The sequence below is a fragment of the Pseudorca crassidens genome, chromosome 2 (genome assembly GCF_039906515.1).
Source record: "Pseudorca crassidens isolate mPseCra1 chromosome 2, mPseCra1.hap1, whole genome shotgun sequence".
Lineage (NCBI taxonomy): Eukaryota > Metazoa > Chordata > Mammalia > Artiodactyla > Delphinidae > Pseudorca > Pseudorca crassidens.
Genome location: NC_090297.1, coordinates 170,826,330 through 170,843,847, shown reverse-complemented (window position 1 = coordinate 170,843,847; position 17,518 = coordinate 170,826,330). Strand labels below are relative to the sequence as shown.

At 39.5% G+C, this 17,518-nt stretch overlaps 1 protein-coding gene across 13 annotated transcripts in view; it reads right to left on the bottom strand.

Annotated features, from left to right (window-relative positions):
• Positions 1–17,518, bottom strand: part of ESRRG (estrogen related receptor gamma) — a 639,858-nt gene that overhangs the window by 132,710 nt on the left and 489,630 nt on the right. For all 13 annotated transcript variants that reach the window (XM_067729747.1, XM_067729742.1, XM_067729749.1 and 10 more), the window contains one exon: positions 17,028–17,144. In XM_067729747.1, coding sequence (XP_067585848.1) covers positions 17,028–17,144 — 117 coding nt within the window. The remainder of the gene's footprint in view (positions 1–17,027; positions 17,145–17,518) is intronic.

Sequence of the window (17,518 nt, the reverse complement as noted above, 5' to 3'; positions counted from 1 at the left end):
GTGGGTAGGCGGCTGCAGAGAGAGATTCAAATGTCATTCTGGCCTCATCAGTATTCTGCCAGGTTACCATTGTATATACACAGAGAGAATGCAAAATGTATCGAAGAAAGCAAGGTTTAAGAGAAGCAGAGAACTAAGTCATCTGTACTGTGTAAGCCTATTCTTCCGTTTTTGTTGCCCTTCTTTCCTCTCTCCTCCCTGCTTTCTCTTTGTTTTCTCTTTTTCTCCACACCAAACCTTCCAACCCCCATACTCTGGGACCAAAACCATTGCCACGAGATCTGCAGTACATGGGTACAAAACCAGCTTTAAAGCTGTGGGAGCCATACAGAACTCTGAGCTGCTGCCATTGATGTGATGTTCTAAGGTCAATAATAGGGTGGAAAGGAGGTAGGGAAAAGGGGAAGGAAGGGAGGACATTCCTATGCAAGAGTAATTTATACTCTCTACTTTCCCTGCCGGAATAATGGCTTTGAGGCAGAACTTGGGAAGACAAGTAAAGAACTTGCAGGCTCCCAGCGACCTGCAACCTTAAACCCAAGTTATTTAGAGACCTAAAACCACAAAGACAACAAACCTAAAACAGCCCAGTTTTGAAGGGATGGCATGGTTGTTAAAGCTCGAGGTGGAGGCGGAAGCCCTTTCTTCACTAATGACTCACATATTGTTCACCCTGGAAAGCTAGAAGTGAGCGAACACATTAGCATGTCCCAAAGTAACTGTAGGTGCCACAAATTACACTCTGGAAAACGTTAGCCACGATCTGGATGAGAAGTGATTCCATGGCTGCAAGGTCATTCGTTTCTGGTCCATGACAGGCTTGTGTGCTGCTCTCCCACAATCCACAGAGGGGTCTCTGTAATTCTGGCAGGTTCTGCTGACCCTGCCTGTCACCTTCAGATCTCATGCCCACAGGGGAGGGTCTTGGGCTGGAGTCACACAGAGCATTACTGGGGACCTCTGACCCCAGTAAGTCACGGAGAGCAGCAGTGTGAAGACAACCCAAACCTGCTGTGAACACAGCACTTGGTCATTTAGAAGGGAAAAAAATTCCAGGAAGATGACATTTGAGACCAAGCAGAACAGATCTGTTTTGGGTTTAGCCAGGCAGTGTCCTGAGCACTTAGACAACAAAATAATAGTGATGGTAATGATACCGATGACAGCTGACATGAACCAAGGGCTGATATTTACCAGACAGGGTGCTAAGTATTTTAAATTTGTTATCTTATTTAATCCTCACAGCAAACTCCATAGGGCAGGCATTATGATGATGATCACTATTTTATAGGTGAAGAAACCGAGGCTGGAGACATTAAGAAACTTGTGAGTAACCAGCCTCCTAACAACAACTCAAGGCTGCCTACCAGAAAATTCTATGATCTTAACACACTATGTCAAATGATGTGTTTATAATACAATTCCAAATGTATTCTCTTTATTTTGCCCATATAGGAAACCCATGCCTTTTTAAGGTATCACACTACCTAATGGAACTTTGCAATGTTAGAAACTGAGGATTCAGCATTTTCCCCTCTACTTTCCTCAGCCTAGAATTTCTTTAAAATATCCAGCCATGAAGAAAAAGGAAAGTGAAAATAAAGCAAAAGAATGAGGTATAGGTACCTTAGCAGGTCACATGAGAAGACTTTTTATCTGTGATCTCTCTCACTGTGATGGAGGGGAGGCATAGGAAAGGCCTTGCAACTAACCTCTGCTTCCCTGGCCCATTAGCTGTTTTCCAATGTGCAAATGACTCTGGTCTCCCAGGACCGTTTAAGAGTTCAGCCGACTTCAGCATTCACTCCTTCTGGGTTTCCAGTTAAAATCAATGCATTAACTGCAGCTGCTAGTGAGATTCTATAACTGCAAGTAAGAAAGGTGAGGAAGGGAAGAATTCCCAGCTTTATAAGCTTAGGAACTTCCAAAGAGTCCAGTTCCCGAGTGGCATTAAAATAGAAGTAGAGGGCTTCCCTGGTGGCGCAGTGGTTGAGAGTTCGCCACTGATGCAGGGGACACAGGTTCGTGCCCCGGTCCGGGAAGATCCCACATGCCCCGGAGCGGCTGGGCCCGTGAGCCATGGCCGCTGAGCCTGCGTGTCCGGAGCCTGTGCTCCGCAACGGGAGAGGCCACAGCAGTGAGAGGCCCGCGTACCGCAAAAAAAAAAAAAAAAAAGAAGTAGAATTACTTGTAAAAGCTGGGGGATTTTGTTCTTTTCTACCTTAACAAAAGTTTTGATAGATTTTCTCTGCTGGAGCACATAACCAAATAGTTAAAGATTTGTGAGATAACCAGGAGATTCTCTATCTAATATTTCCTAGGCACACAGAGTTTGAATTGAATCGCTGTTCCTTTTACTTAGTCACCATTAATGGAGCTTTATTTTTCTACACTATCCCCTCCAGATTCTAATTAATGACTTCTTGGGAGACCTACAGACATATACAAAATCGTTGCGACATACATTTGTTCACAGACCACAAATTTGGACCTGTTGACTACAGAGCAGGAAAGCGACACTACCAACAGAAAATGAAATCATCAGACAATGACCTGGACTGCCTCTTGGGCACAGGTGCTAGGCACTGGCAGTCTCTTCTGCTAAACAATAGCCCGTGATAGCCTACCTGGAAAGGGTGTAGTTCAGAAATACCAGCGGCTCCAACATGATTCAAACCGTTACTAAGAAAAGGTAGAAATAGTCTACATGGAAACATTAAGAAATAATCCTGTGGTCCTACAGAGAGCAACATTTACAGAAATCAGAAAACGGTCCTGCGATTGCATAGGCCTCTTATTTTAGAGTATCTATAACAAGGAATGATTCTAGAATTCTAATATTTCTGGCAGCAAAACCATTCCCTGAAATCAAGTTCTCCTTGCTCACAAAAGGAAGTAATAGCAGAGAACGGTGGTTTCCATGTGCCCTGAAATAATATTTTGCCTCAACACTCTGGTTAGATCAACTAATTAAGAGAAAAACCAAAAGACTTCATTATGAATATCAGTAGAGCATATGGGCTTCAGCAACTGAGAAATCAGGAAGGAATTCTGGCTTTGCCATTTACTAGTTGTACGACCTTAGGCAAGTTATTTATATGAGTTATTTAAAATGGGTCTTACATAGAAAACAAGCTTATGGTTACCAAAGGGGAAAGGGGTAGGGGATAAATAAGGAGTTTGGGATTAAGAGGTACATACTACTATATATAAAATAGATAAACAGTAAGGATCTACTGTACAGCACAGAGAGCTATATTCAATATCTTGTAATAAACTGTAATGGAAAAGAAGCCGAAAAAGTAAATATATGTATAACTTAATATTTTTCTGTACACCTGAAACTAACACAATATTGTAAATCAACTATACTTCAATTTAAAAAATAGGTCTTAATTTTCTCATTTATATTCATTAACATATCAAATGTCTATGGGCAAGACAGGTGAAAAACAGTGGCATTTCTCATCTTCCTTTCTTTTTTTTTTTGAGACAGGATATATCTATTGCTGTGTCATCAGGGTATTCAATATAAATTCAGTACAACATGACTTCTGAAATACCATTCTGTCATGGTCACACACATATAAAGGAAAATGTAGAAATGATTTATATATGATGATAGCCCAGGAATTGTTTCTAAAATCATTATTTATGACAAAATTATTTCTATATTCAAGTTTCAATAATGGAACTCAAAGCCTACTAATGTAGACTAAAAAAGAAGAAATAACTCATCAGTTATATTTTATCGAGCAACTACTATGTGATCGTTGTTATGTTAGGTGCCATGGTAGACTAAAATATAATCAGGTAGAGTCCCTGTTCTGAAGCTGTTTATGCTTTGCTCTATGGTAAATACTAAGTGACAAATAGAATTAAAAAAATTTATATCGATACTAACACAATATTTTCTGATTTCTTATTTGTTTACTAGGCACTCTGCCAAAGAATACTACAACTATTACCTCATTTAAACCTCAAAACAACCCTCTGATGCAGTGAGAATTACAACCCCCATTTTACAGATAAGGCTTAAAAATTTGGGTACAGCAACTTGTTTGAGATAACACAGCAAGTAAGTAATAAAGTTTGGATTGAACTCAGATTCTCTGTCTGCACTGCCCAGCAGGTTAACCACCAGCCACATGGGGCGATTTAATTTAACTAAAATTAAATAACATTAAACATTCAATTCTTCTTTTGCATTAGACATATTACAAGGGCTCGATCCACAGTCACAGACTCCATCTGATCTGAGACACCAAGCTTTTCATCTTTACACTCTACTTCCCTACATGAAATTAAAATGCTAAGTTGTATGAAACAGAATACAAAGCCTGGTAAAATTCAGAAGGGAGAAGAATCTGTATCATTGTAAATAATCAGGCTTATGATTATTGATGATGGATCGTAAATTCCATGAGGGCAGAAACTTGTCTGTCATGTTCACTTTTTTATCCTTGGCATTAATGAAGTGATTGGTAATCGAGCCATGCCTCAAAAATATTCATTGAACGGGTGGATAAAAAAAGTGGATGAATAAATGTTTGAAGACGGGTTTGGCGAACATGTATGATTTCGGTCCATAAGTTGCTACAAAGCAGCTTACAGAGGAATAGCCCGACCCCAACTCTAGATGTTATGATGAACAGGCTGTATTTCTTGGACAGCACGTAGAAATATTTACACCGATTAGACCATAAGGCCAGAATCCACATTCCTTCCAAATATTTCCAAATTACGCATGAATTGATAATAACCTAAGACTGGCTAAGGTCAGAGTAATTGCCATTTAATTGGCTTCAAATATACTAATGATTATGATAATGTTGATACTGAAGAGACTTAATAGGCCTGGGGATAAATGTCTAAGAGAGCAGGGGGTGAATCTGGGGGAGGGGGGTGGCACAGGGAGGGGATAATTACGGAGGTCATAAGCTTGGAAACCACCAAATGGCAACTCGCTATGGTGGTGAAGAAACTTTGCTTTTAGAAGAAATTTTGGAACAAAAAAACGTTCAAAAGGTAGGGCGGGGGGAGGGCAGAGGAAGGAAGAGGAAGTTGTATGCCCCCAAAAAGTTAGGTATGAGGGAAAAGTTTAATTGGGGGAAATTAACTGGACATGGAGAAGCCACTAGATAAGGGCTCAGGAGGCCACAAGGAAAACACTTGTAGCTGAGAACTGAGAGGCAGGCCGGGCAAAATGAACGTCACTTCCTTAGTGGGTAACGTGCCAGCTGGAACTGAGAAACAGAACCGGAAATTTATACAGAGCTAAGGAGAAACACATGCCAAGTGAAACAAGGTAATGCAAATGATCTCATTCTTACATAGTCTACTCCTTCAATTTCCCGCATCCCAAATATACCTAAAAAATGCTAATCAAACAGTCCAGGCACCTAAAACTAGGACTATGCAGCCTATGTAGAAAAGACTCACAGTTGAAAATGTAATCACTGAGAAAAATAGGGAAAGGATTATGACTTTAGATACACATCATTTTTGGAGAGACAGGGTAACCCAAGGGCAATCACTAAGAAACCCTCCCTTTGGGTTCTGACATCAGACCCATGATATCCCAACCGCCGTGTAGAAGCAGGGGCTCTTGCAATTGGGGCTTTAAGAGTGGAAATCCTCACACTCCCGTCAAAGGTCTCTATAAAGCTTCCTGCTTCCAAACTCATTTCCATGTGCTTCTCTTTTAATGGCATGATTCAGTCACGTCAATATTAAAAAGCGTAGAAGCTGAAGTCAGGTAAAAACAAAATGAGGATGTGGCTACTCAGCTGAACTCCATTGCACCTGGGAAGCAGCTTTGAAGGTGCCTGGGCTGTGCTGTCTGCCCGGGGCAGGCTGGGTGGGAGTGGCAGGGCCTCGATATTTGTTCTCGTGGCCACAAAGCCGCACTGGCTCTCCAACAGCACAATCTGCCGTTCACTTAAGTCTGGTTTGCCAGGAAGCCCAAGGATGGACTCCCCACCAGTACCATCAGGCTCAGGGAATTTGGCTAGCACCAGGCACCCCAGACTTCTGCCAGCTAATTGGCTTTGGGGAAGCCGCTGACCTACTCTCCACTGAGTGGCTTTTGTGAACCTGGAACCCAGCCTGCCGCTCATCATTGATCAACCTTGGCCGAGCCAGCTGGCTTATTCTTTTGCAGACAGCTTGCCTCAGGGAAGCTGGTTGGTGGCTCGACAACCTACTAAGAGAGAGAGACTTCAGAGTGAACGAAATCACGTCTGATGCCTTGGATAACACAGAGGGAGCAGAATTCTGCGTAGCCTCAACAAGTACGGTAACTAACACGTTAGGAATGGTGCCCAAAGGAAATAAAACCATGGAGCTCTTCATTAAACGGGCCTTATTCAAATATATACCAGAATTCCTTTACATTAAATTTAAGCACCATGTCATAAACAACAGGGCCACGTTGATATATGCGGGTATTGGTGAAAAGGAACAAAAATCTGTTGTCTGGAGGCTGGTGGGGAAAAATCCCACACCCAACAGAGTCCTATATGGCGGGGACCTCCCCTCCCCACTTACCATGCTGTCACTAGGCTTCTAGTGCAAGAGCAAATGTTGAAGCAGGTTCTTTCCCCCTTGGGGCAAAATCCATTGGGGATTTTTAATAATCCAAAAGGAATAAAAATTGGTAGCATATTAGATAAATGCTGGCTTCCTATTTCAAATTCACAAATGGAAATGACAAATGAGGACAATCAAATAAATGATTAACTATTAATAGTATGCCCATTAAAGCACGAGGACGGAAGCTAAAAGAACCGTTCCTTATAATTGCAATCTTTCTGTCCTCTCTCACACTAAGGCAGCGAGCGAGGGTAGATGTATTCAGTTCAAATAATTCTCAGTGCTGCGTTTGGTAAGATCACACGAGAGAATCTCTCCACTTCATTTCTAATGTAATTGTTATTTTCGAAAAATATATAAATATAAAATGGTTCCAGAGAACCAAAGGTCCACAGGAAATATGTGATAGACTAAGACTCACATGGGTTAGAGACAGAATCATGGACAAATCTTGAAAACATTAGTATTTCAATTTTCCCCATTTATAAGACAGATAAGATTGTAATATCCCAGCGGTCCACTATGGCCACATCCTCAAAACAACTGAGGCAGATGGTACTCAAAGTCAGTGACTCAGATTCACTGCTCTCTACAAACTTACAAGGAATTTGGTTCTGAACTTCACTTAACTAAAAACTGGAGCCAGAGAGTAAAACTATGTCACCGAACAAAACGTTCCCCTCTGCTCCAATTGGGATTTAAATAAGATGTCACACACTGCTTGACACAGAGACCCCCGAATTCGGGTTCCCAGGAACTGAACAGCTTAAGTGTTGCTGATGTTTATTCACACAGTTTATAACTGGCAAGTTATTCCAAAGTTTATGTTGAGATCTCAAGAATCTCATAGTGGGAAGTCACCATGAAAGATCTTCTAGTCTAATCCCCACATGACACTTGAAATTGTTCTCTACATCATCTCTCATAGTGATGGGAAACTTACTGCCTTTCCACACAGTTCATTCTATTTCCGGACATGAAGTGAAGAACTCAAAGCAATCAAAAGGGAGCCCTGGTTCGGAAAAAAACTGGTTTATTTAAGTAATCTTTTAAGAGCTCAGTATCTCATAATACCCACAGCCGCTGAAGAATCCCAAGCTAAATATATAGAATATTCCTACTGTATTAAACAAATACAGAGAATAAGCAGTAGAGCCAGAAAGCCTGCTCTAAAACTCAGACTCCACCATGCATTGTGAGAACTCTGGCAAGTAACATAATCTCTCTAAGCTTTTCTTTCCTCTGTGAAATGGGGAAATACCCACCTCTGGAGGTCACCGTAAGGCTTAACAAAAAAATAAAAATCCAACTAAAGCACATAGTACATAGCCTAATGCACACTGAGCTCTCACGAATAAGTGTTATTACTCTTACCCTCAAAATCTTTGCTATTCATTTTAAGACTATTCAGGCTTTCATACCAACAAAGCATGACAAAAAAAAAACCCGAAAGTCACCATCTGGTAGTGCAGTACCTGTACACGAAATAAGTTTTCGTGGCACCTTAAGTATATTCCCAACAGCTTAATGTCAAGACAGAGCTCACGAAAACGGTGCTCTTTGCTATTGCTTACATTATAACTTGGGAGTTTTGTTTAATACTCTGCATTAATGAGGGAGCTTCTTAGGATAATATTACAACAGAGAGTGCAAGAAATACCAGTGAGGTCAATGCAGTTCTACTAACTGTCATCTAACAGAGAAATATATTCCTTGAATACCATTAAAGCTTTCTCCTTTTCTTTGTTCTCCTTTTTGAAGGCAGTAGGAACCCAAATTTCCCTACCGATAATTTCTGTTTTTGACTTGGTAGCATAATGATATTAGACTTGGGGGAAAAAAAAATTCACCTTGGCAACGTCTTATTCAGAGGTTTTTACAAAAGATATTTTGCTAGGATAAATTGCACTAAGCAGGTTCTTTAAGTAAGCAAAAACAAATCTGTTTGTTAATAAATGGGCTGAGTAGTTTTTGTATTTTTTAAAGAGAATCTACCTGGAAAAATGCTACAGCCTTTAAATGAACATTTTATTAAAATGGAAGATATGAAACAGAAGGGTCATTAGATAAGTTGCTCTTTGCTGCTTCTGCTGATAGGATAAACTCAGAAGGCTCTGAGTTCCCACTGCCATATATAAATCAAAACACAAGCTGTAGCTGCAGCAAAACAGTTCTGGGATAAGTTTTCTTTATAACCTGGGGGCTCAAGACAACTGATTGGAGAGATGTAATGTCAGCTAAATGAATAAATGCATAATCTGTGCTCTGTCTCATATGTATGTATATATGTGCACACACACACACACACACACACACACACACACACACAATGCCTTCTCCAAACTAAAAAGTAGAAATAGGAAGTATACACTATGGATTATGATAAGATAGCTCAGAATGAATAGGGTCTCCGGACAAAGAATCCTCTACTGTGGAGGAATCCTCTATACTCCTATCATTTTTTCCACTCAAAGATTTCCTAAATATGAGGTAGGTCTTATTAATCGATGAGACAGAGCAAAAGATGAGGGCCTTCCATTCTACACAGACTGGCAATGCTTGATGGATTTCAAATGATTTGGCAGGCCAAAAGCTTTACGCAGGGCATACATGGCATGAGCCTCTTAAGGTACTAGAGAACCAAGAAATGAAAATGAAAGATCATTCTAGATCTTCACACTTTTTCAGGTTAATTTCTTTCCCAGGGACCTATCTAGAAACAGACACTAACTCAGCTTGACCAAAATGAACGGACCTGAATGCACTGTTCTATGCAGTATCTTTTTAAAAATTAATTTATTTTATTTTTGGCTGCGTTGGGTCTTCGTTGCTGCGTGCGGGCTTTCTCTAGTTGCGGTGAGCAGGGGCTTCTCTTGTTGCGGAGCACAGGCTCTAGGCACGTGGGCTTCAGTAGTTGTGGTACATGGGCTCAGGAGTTGTGGCTCGTGGGCTCTACAGCACAGGCTCAGTAGTTGTGGCGCATAGGCTTAGTTGTTCCATGGCATGTGGGACCTTCCCGGACCAGGGCTCGAACCTGTGTCCCCTGCATTGGCAGGCAAATTCTCAACCACTGCGCCACCAGGGAAGTCCCTCCATGCAGCATCTTTAACCTTGCCATTCTCACCTCCACAGCTCCTGGTACACAATGCCTTCTCCAACTCACTCTATGCCCAATATTCTAGCTGCTCAGTTATCCCGTAAAGACCTTTCCCGGGCCGATCCCCACCATTATCTGTATCTTCAGTGGCCTCATTAAACTCCATGTGAAAAGTCTGGTTTCCCCATTCAGAATCCTAAGGGAAAGTCCCTTCCTTATGAATGCCCTTTATGCACGTATCTTAGGCACAAACCCCTCGTTAAACCCACAAGTTCTGCTGCTTCCTGGGAGTGCCAGCACTGTTTCCCATTTTCTCCACCCTTAAATGAATATTTCGGGCCACTACTGGCCTGCTGTACTGAGATGGTGGGCAATCGACCCACAGCTGGAGCAGGAAAGACCCCTTTTGGGGCCAAGCCTGCAACATGGCTTGATAGAGCTACAGGAGGGGCCTGAGAATATGACATACCTGACTTTCATCTCACTCCTACTGATCTGCAATGGGACCTTGGGTTAAGTTACTAAAACTCTCTGAACCTGGAGTTCCTCATCTGATTAATGAGAATCTGGCACTCAGGGTCCCACTATTTTCCTCTCAGTGAGGTTTTAAGGTGATAATAAAACTGTAATATCCTGAGCCTTTCCACACTGAATAACTTATTTCGAATGCTGATTCCCAACCACTGCTTTGACTTTACCCTGAACAGGAAGACTCACGATTATACCATATCTTGTAAATTGTCAGCCTAGAATCTTCACCCTTCTATTTTTTAGACTTTTAAAAAGTGGAGGAAAATATTGAGCACCTCTGTAATAGAAACTTACTTTAAAGATGTCAAATCAGATATGAAATGTAAATATGGTTATCGACAAAACACATATAACATCGTTATGTGTTTTGTTTGTTTTAATGACTCATTTTCCCCCAGAAGGCACTTAAAATTATATAAACTCGCTCTTCTCCTCTCCCACTTATGGCAATGTTTTTATTTTAAAAATCTAACAACAAAACTTCAAATATATCTGACCAGTAGCAACACGGCAACCTGTGATGAGCCTTTAGATGCCCACAGAAATAAAACTCTACTGACTGCACTTCAATTTATTAACAAGAGATGGTAGGGGCTGTGAGGAAATAAAGAGGAAAAGTGTTTCAAACACTACAAAAATACATGATCAAGACTGCAAGTCCTAAGTATTTAAATACCTATTAATTGTTCTACTGTTCCTTCAACTCACTTCTATCAACTTTGACAAAAATAACATACCTCCTGCTTTTCTAGAAAGATGGAAAGCATCCAAAGAATTATTCAGTTAAGACAAAATTTACAAAGTAGCACAATTCACTAGCCATGTCTATCGAATCACAGCTCTTATTGTATTTTCAAACTTACGGACATAGTCATCAGCAGCGGTAATAATTATAAGTATCTTTGTGTCATATATTGGTACTATGTTTCTAGAGACATTATATCATTTTTAACAAAACTTACAGAATTTTAGAATAGAAGAGATGAGAAAGAAAGTAGTCTAACTGCTCCCCGGCACATATGGAAATAAAGGCAGAGTTGAATGGACTTGCTTAAAATCACAATGCAAAGTTGTGGAAAATCAGAATTAAAAGCCAAAGCACAATGTTTTTGCCAGACACATGGGAGAAGCTCAGTTAATATTTATGGAGGTGTGCTAAAACTTATTTCTCTCCTCTGATTTTTTATCCACGATGGTCTGATATCAAAGTTACCTCAGTAAAATTTAATGTACCTATGAAGTTAGTAGAATTCTTATATTTCTTCTTGTTTGAAAAGGTGTGTGATTTGTCCATTTTCTTTGGTAGACAAAGGATTAAGTTCCATATTTATAAATAAATAGGTTGAAGCAAGTGAGTCCTAGAGGTAACATACCTTGCCCCAGGTCCAGGAGGAGACAGAGCCAGGGCTTCAATCTAGATCCACCTGACCTTAAAGCTTGACCCCTACCGTCTCCAGCAACAATAGCTAACCTTGATCTGGTCCTTGCTCTGGGTCACATGGTATGCTGAGCACCTAACCTGCAGTATCTTATTGGCTATGCACAACAACATTTTATTTGCAAATACTATTATTGCCACTACCATTTTGCAAATGATGAAAGTGATGATTAGAAGGGTTAAGTAACCACCTTTTTAAAGGCAAAGTGCAAAGCACAATTTCTTGGCATGAAATAACTAAACCAGTCCACCAGGCTGCCTGGGTTCATCTGTACTGCGGCATGCAGGCTGGCCTGGCTGGGGAATATAATATTGCACACAAATGTGCGTCTCTTGCTCTCATGTGCAAGAGTCAAAGAAAAATACTTGAGTCGCCAAGGTGAAACCCATCACGCCAATAAAGAGCAAAAAGCCTTTCTTCAATCTTTGGATCCGTGAATCCTATATGTAAATAAAGTAATTATTGCTTTCATAAAATGTCTGTTTGCCACTGAAAGAGAGAAAACCGAACCAGTATGTCCTACAGTAGCCTTTAAATAACTAAGGAGAAAGATCAAAATAAAAATAAATCTTGACTAGATTTATAGGTGCACGTTGATTAGTTCTTGTTTTTTCCTTCAAATAAACAATACCTGAAAAAAATGAAAAGGGAATGTTGAGACCAGATATCTTGTAATAGATGGGTTTTCTCTGACATACAGTACGGTATAATGCCGAAAAAATAATGCTGGCCCATCATTCGTGAGGCTTGGCAGACAGCAGAGCCCAGAAAAAGCGAAGGGGATTTTTCAGGACGCGGAATGGTGCAACAACTTGGATTTGAACGAAGTACCATTTTTTTTAACTGTACTTCTCACAGTTTTATGTTGTTGCATTTTGTTGTTTTCCCCACACAACTGTTTTTTTGCTTCCACTGGTAACAATATTTTGATTCAAAAATGCTAATATTAAAACCAAACATGGTTCATCTGGACATGATTCTGGTGCTGACTAATGATAAGCCATGTATTATAGGGATTTAATTACACACACTGTGATGTAACTGGAGTTGCTGACCCACTAAGCCACCACTTCCATTTTGTACCTCACATCATTAGTAGAAATGCCACTCAGTAAAACCAAGACATTATTTTTAAAAGAGTAAAAGTCTCATCTTTCTATAAACGCCCTATTTAATGAAAACATCTTCATTTCCCTCAAGCAGCATTTTATCTAAGATGCACATGGCTAGGTGAATAAAAATACCTGTGAAAGGAAAGAAGATTCCCATCAAAGTTGTTGAAATCTGATTTCATTTCAGATCCTAGAACTCATGTTGTTTTCTGTTTAAATAGATTTGGTCTGTCAATTTCCCGACCTGCTGTGCCATCAGCCTGTATGGACTGCTGTGGCCAACGTGGGGGTTGTACAGACAAATATTATTACGGACCGGTAATCGAATTGAACAGGTTTACATTGGAATAGATTTACAACATCATGATCTCTGACATACTGCATGGGACTGAAACCCCTCTCCATCCATAAAGATACATTTAAGACAGTATCATTCTCTCCAGGCTGAGAAGGTAAGCCTTGAGCCAAGGAGATGGCCAAACATAACTGTGCATTTATATGCAGGGTGTAATGCAATATTTCACTGTATTTTTTTAAGGACAGAAGAAAAAGAGTATTCCATATTTACTCGTAACTATCATCTCCTTTCTATTTGGGGGAAGGGGCTTAGAGATATTTTTCCACCAAAGTGGGCACAAGGAAGTAAAGGAAAATAAATTATTTTTTGAGTATATCAGCAACAGCAGCAATTCCCTTGAAAACTGTCCCTCTAAAGGCTTGATAACAGCAACTGAAGAGGTGTGAATTATAGATAAGCACCCGTCCTATTTACTTTCACCAACAATGTTTAATTAAACACAGTTCACACCTTTTCAGTCACTCTAACCACCCTTCAAGATTGTTCCTGCTTGAAAACACAATGGGGAAAATTATTTAGGGGAAAATAGGTTTACTACTTCCTCCTTAAAACTGGAAGGGTAAATAGGTGAGTACACTAGTAGTAAAATCAAACTGCTCAAAAAGATCCTATTTACCTGGACATGGAGGCATATCTCCATGTAGTTTAGTTTTTAACAATAAAATCCAAATCTAGGACATACCCATTCAAAGTGTTAATTGATACATTACTTTTATAACATTTTTAAACATTGATTTGCTTTTGGAAAATAATGATTCCTCAAGTCCAAACTCTAAATTAAGCCTTTTCAAATAGCATAAGTTTGGTTTGAGTCTCTATAGCTCAACTAAGTGGCAATATAAAGATAATTAAGACCAAAAATATTATTGTCAATCACTTGTTACACTCTGAAATATGTTTTGTTTGCTACTCTGCTATGGGGTTTAAGGCAATTACTAAGGTAATGTTTCCACCACAAGAAAGTCAGCTATCACCACTGTCCTAACTCAGAGGAAAACGCTTTGTCATATGGGTTGGGCTGTTATCGTTGGATTATTATTCATATGTTTTCCTTTGTTAAAATTGTTATCCTTTTAGTATCTTCCACATAAGCCTTCTTCTAGCAAGAGAAACCATATCTGTCGTTTTCACTGTGGCATCACTGGAGCCTAGAATAGTGGTTGGCACATGAGAGGAACTTAATAAATATTTAGGAAATGGATTATAAATGCAAAACGTGTTCACTGTGGAAAAATCCTAACAGTGCCAAAAGCTATAGAGTAAACAAGAAAAGTACTCCCTACCCTGACTTTTTTTCACCAGTGTTAACACTGGTACCAATCTTTATCCTTCCTTCTGTTTCTCCATGCATATACTATCATAATGTACGTGTATTAATATAAATTATTACAGTACAAATTTGTATAAAATTTTTATTTAATATAAATTTAATAGCATATTTTATATAAAATATAGTTATATGTAAATGGAATCATCCTACTAGGCAATTTGTTTTCTTTTTTTAATTATTGAATTAAAGTTGATTTACAATGTTGTGTTAGTTTCAGGTGTACAGTTGATTTACAATGTTGTGTTAGTTTCAGGTGTACAGCAAATGTATAGTTTCAGTTATACATATATACACACACACACACACATATATACCTTTTTCGGATTCTTTTCTATTATAGGCTATTACAAGATATTGAATATAGTTCCCTGTGCTATAGAGTAGGTCCTTGTTTATTTATTTTATATATAGTAGTGTGTATCTGTTAATCTCAAACTCCTAATTTATCCATCCCCCCTCAATTTCCCCTTTGGCAACCACAGGTTTGTTTTCTGTGTCTGTGAGTCTATTTCTGTTTTGTAAATAAGTTCATTTGTGTCATTTTATTAGATTCCACATATAAGTGATATATATGATTTTTGTCTTTCTCTCTCTGACTTACTTCACTTAGTATGATAATATCTAGGTCCATCCATGTTGCTGCAGGCAATCTGTTTTTTATTTTATGTTTTTACTTGGCAAATATCTTGGTCCTCTTTCCATAAGGCTTTCATGATAAAGTTACATGCTTGTTTACAATTATTTTTCAAGTTGAGGATGAGAAGACTTTGGGAGAATCTTCTTAGTTCCTAGCCAGTGGAGGAGTTAATCTTAGTGGACAAGAGAAAAATAGCATGAATTCCATGTACCCAAATACAATCTGCTTCATTAATCTTCCTATGACATGGTTCACAGTAAAACATCTTGGAATAAGAACAAGCCAGGAAAAATTATGAGATCTGGTGATGCCGTACCTAATTGAAGCTCTGGTTCATGCATGAGGAATAAATACTTGGATCTACTTCGATTTTGCAGTTAAAAAATAGGTGATCTCGGGACTTCCCTGGTGGTGCAGTGGTTAGGAATCCATCTGCCAGTTCAGGGAACACGGGTTCGAGCCCTGGTCCGGGAAGATCCCACATGCCGTGGAGCAACTAAGCCCGTATGCCACAACTACTGAGCCTGCGCTCTAGAGCCTGCGAGCCACAGCGACTGAAGCCCATGCACCTAGGGCCTGTGCTCCACAACAAGAGAAGTCACCACAATGAGAGGCCCGCGCACCATGGCGAGGAGTGGCCCCGGCTCGCAGCAACTAGAGAAAACCCACGCACAGCAATGAAGACCCAACGCAGCCAAAAATAAATAAATAAATAAAGTTACTAAAAAAAAAAAAAAGCCTGTAAAAAAAATAGGTGATCTCCAGTAACAACAAATTATACAAACTCATAAGGCCAACCCCAGGAACAAGATACAGTCTAGGACTCAACAGAAACAGTACATTTAAATATTTAATTTACCTCATATTCTTTCAAACTTCAATGACCATAGTTCCATTTTGTTACTGTATAAAATTATCATATTTATTTTAAACTCTGGCAAATTTTCTGAAGAGAAGGAAACAGTGAAACCTAAATGCAGTATATAAAATACACACCTACAAAGCACATACATATACAGAAATATATTAAAAACAAACCCAAAACTAAACCTAGGCGTCCCACAGAAAAGAACAATTTTTCTCCATCGCCAAGCTAAAATGTTAGTTTCACTAGACATACTGAAATATACAAAGATTTCAGGAACTTTGATTTGGGGGGGGACTTGAGTGAATTCTAAAATCTACTTGGGTTCAGTTCCTGGCTCTACCCTCATCTGCTGTGGGAACTTAGGCAATTCGTTTAGCACGGAATACATGCTCATTGTTACTATTTTGTGTTTGTTGCTGTTATCCTCAACTGAAAGCAACAATTTTAATACCATTGTTACAAACTCTTTATAATAGAAGATAAGTCCCAAAGATAAGATTAGAAAAGAATAAAGAGTACTTTAAACGTAAGATGAATTTTTAAAAAAGAAAGAAAGAAAACGGTACCCATATGAAGTGATGGATGTGTTATTATCTTGATTGTGGCAATTATTTCAAAATATATATTAATGAAATACAGGTCATCTACCTTAAAAATACACAATTTTTATTTGTCAGTTATACCTCAGTAAAGATGGGGGGGGATCCCTCTGTAGACCTAGTAGTGAAAAGAAAGCAAAAAGACAATGACAGTAGCCTCTTGGCTACCCTTCATCCTTTGCCTTCTGCAAACTGTAAAGATGAAAAGAAACCGAACTGCCAAGCACACCTGGTGGGTTTAGCTACACATCAGATGTGTCCTACCTTGTCCCTTCCTGTTGATGTCAAGCAGTTAGCCACGAGAGATCAGCAAGTCCAGGTATAAAGGAGGAGTATTCTGCTATCAGATTCAGGATACTTACTGTGACCCCAGAGTTGCCTGGTTTCTCTAATATTTTTGTAATTCCCTGTATATCCCGCACCCCCAGCCTAAAGTACAGGAGCAGTAGCACACAGCCTTACCTTCTTTGAGCATGCCCACTTTTAAACACTTCATGAAGCGACAAGCCTGGCAGGATTTACGTCTGCGCTTTGTGATTTCACATTCATTCGTGGCAGGGCAGCTATATTCTATATTACCTAAAACACAGAGTTTAAGAAAAGAAGCTGTTAGATTTGCAAGACCCAGGCAATCCTAGCAACCCCAAGGCAACACCAACTCTGCTACTCCTACCGTCCTCCCTCAAAAAAAAAGTCAACGGGAGTCATGCGGATGTCACAAATATCATGGAGCCAGATGCTCGCTATAACCACTGAAGATGCATCAAACAATGAGAAGATACGTGGTGAAGCTCTTCAAAAGATTACGCTTAGAATCAGCCTTTAAAATTATGCTTCATCCACTCATACAAAGTAGCGGTCTTCCAGAATTTGAGGATCCAAAAGAAATCTCCCAGCAGATTATTTCCATAAAAACACCAACATCAAAACCGTATTACAAGGCTTCCCTGGTG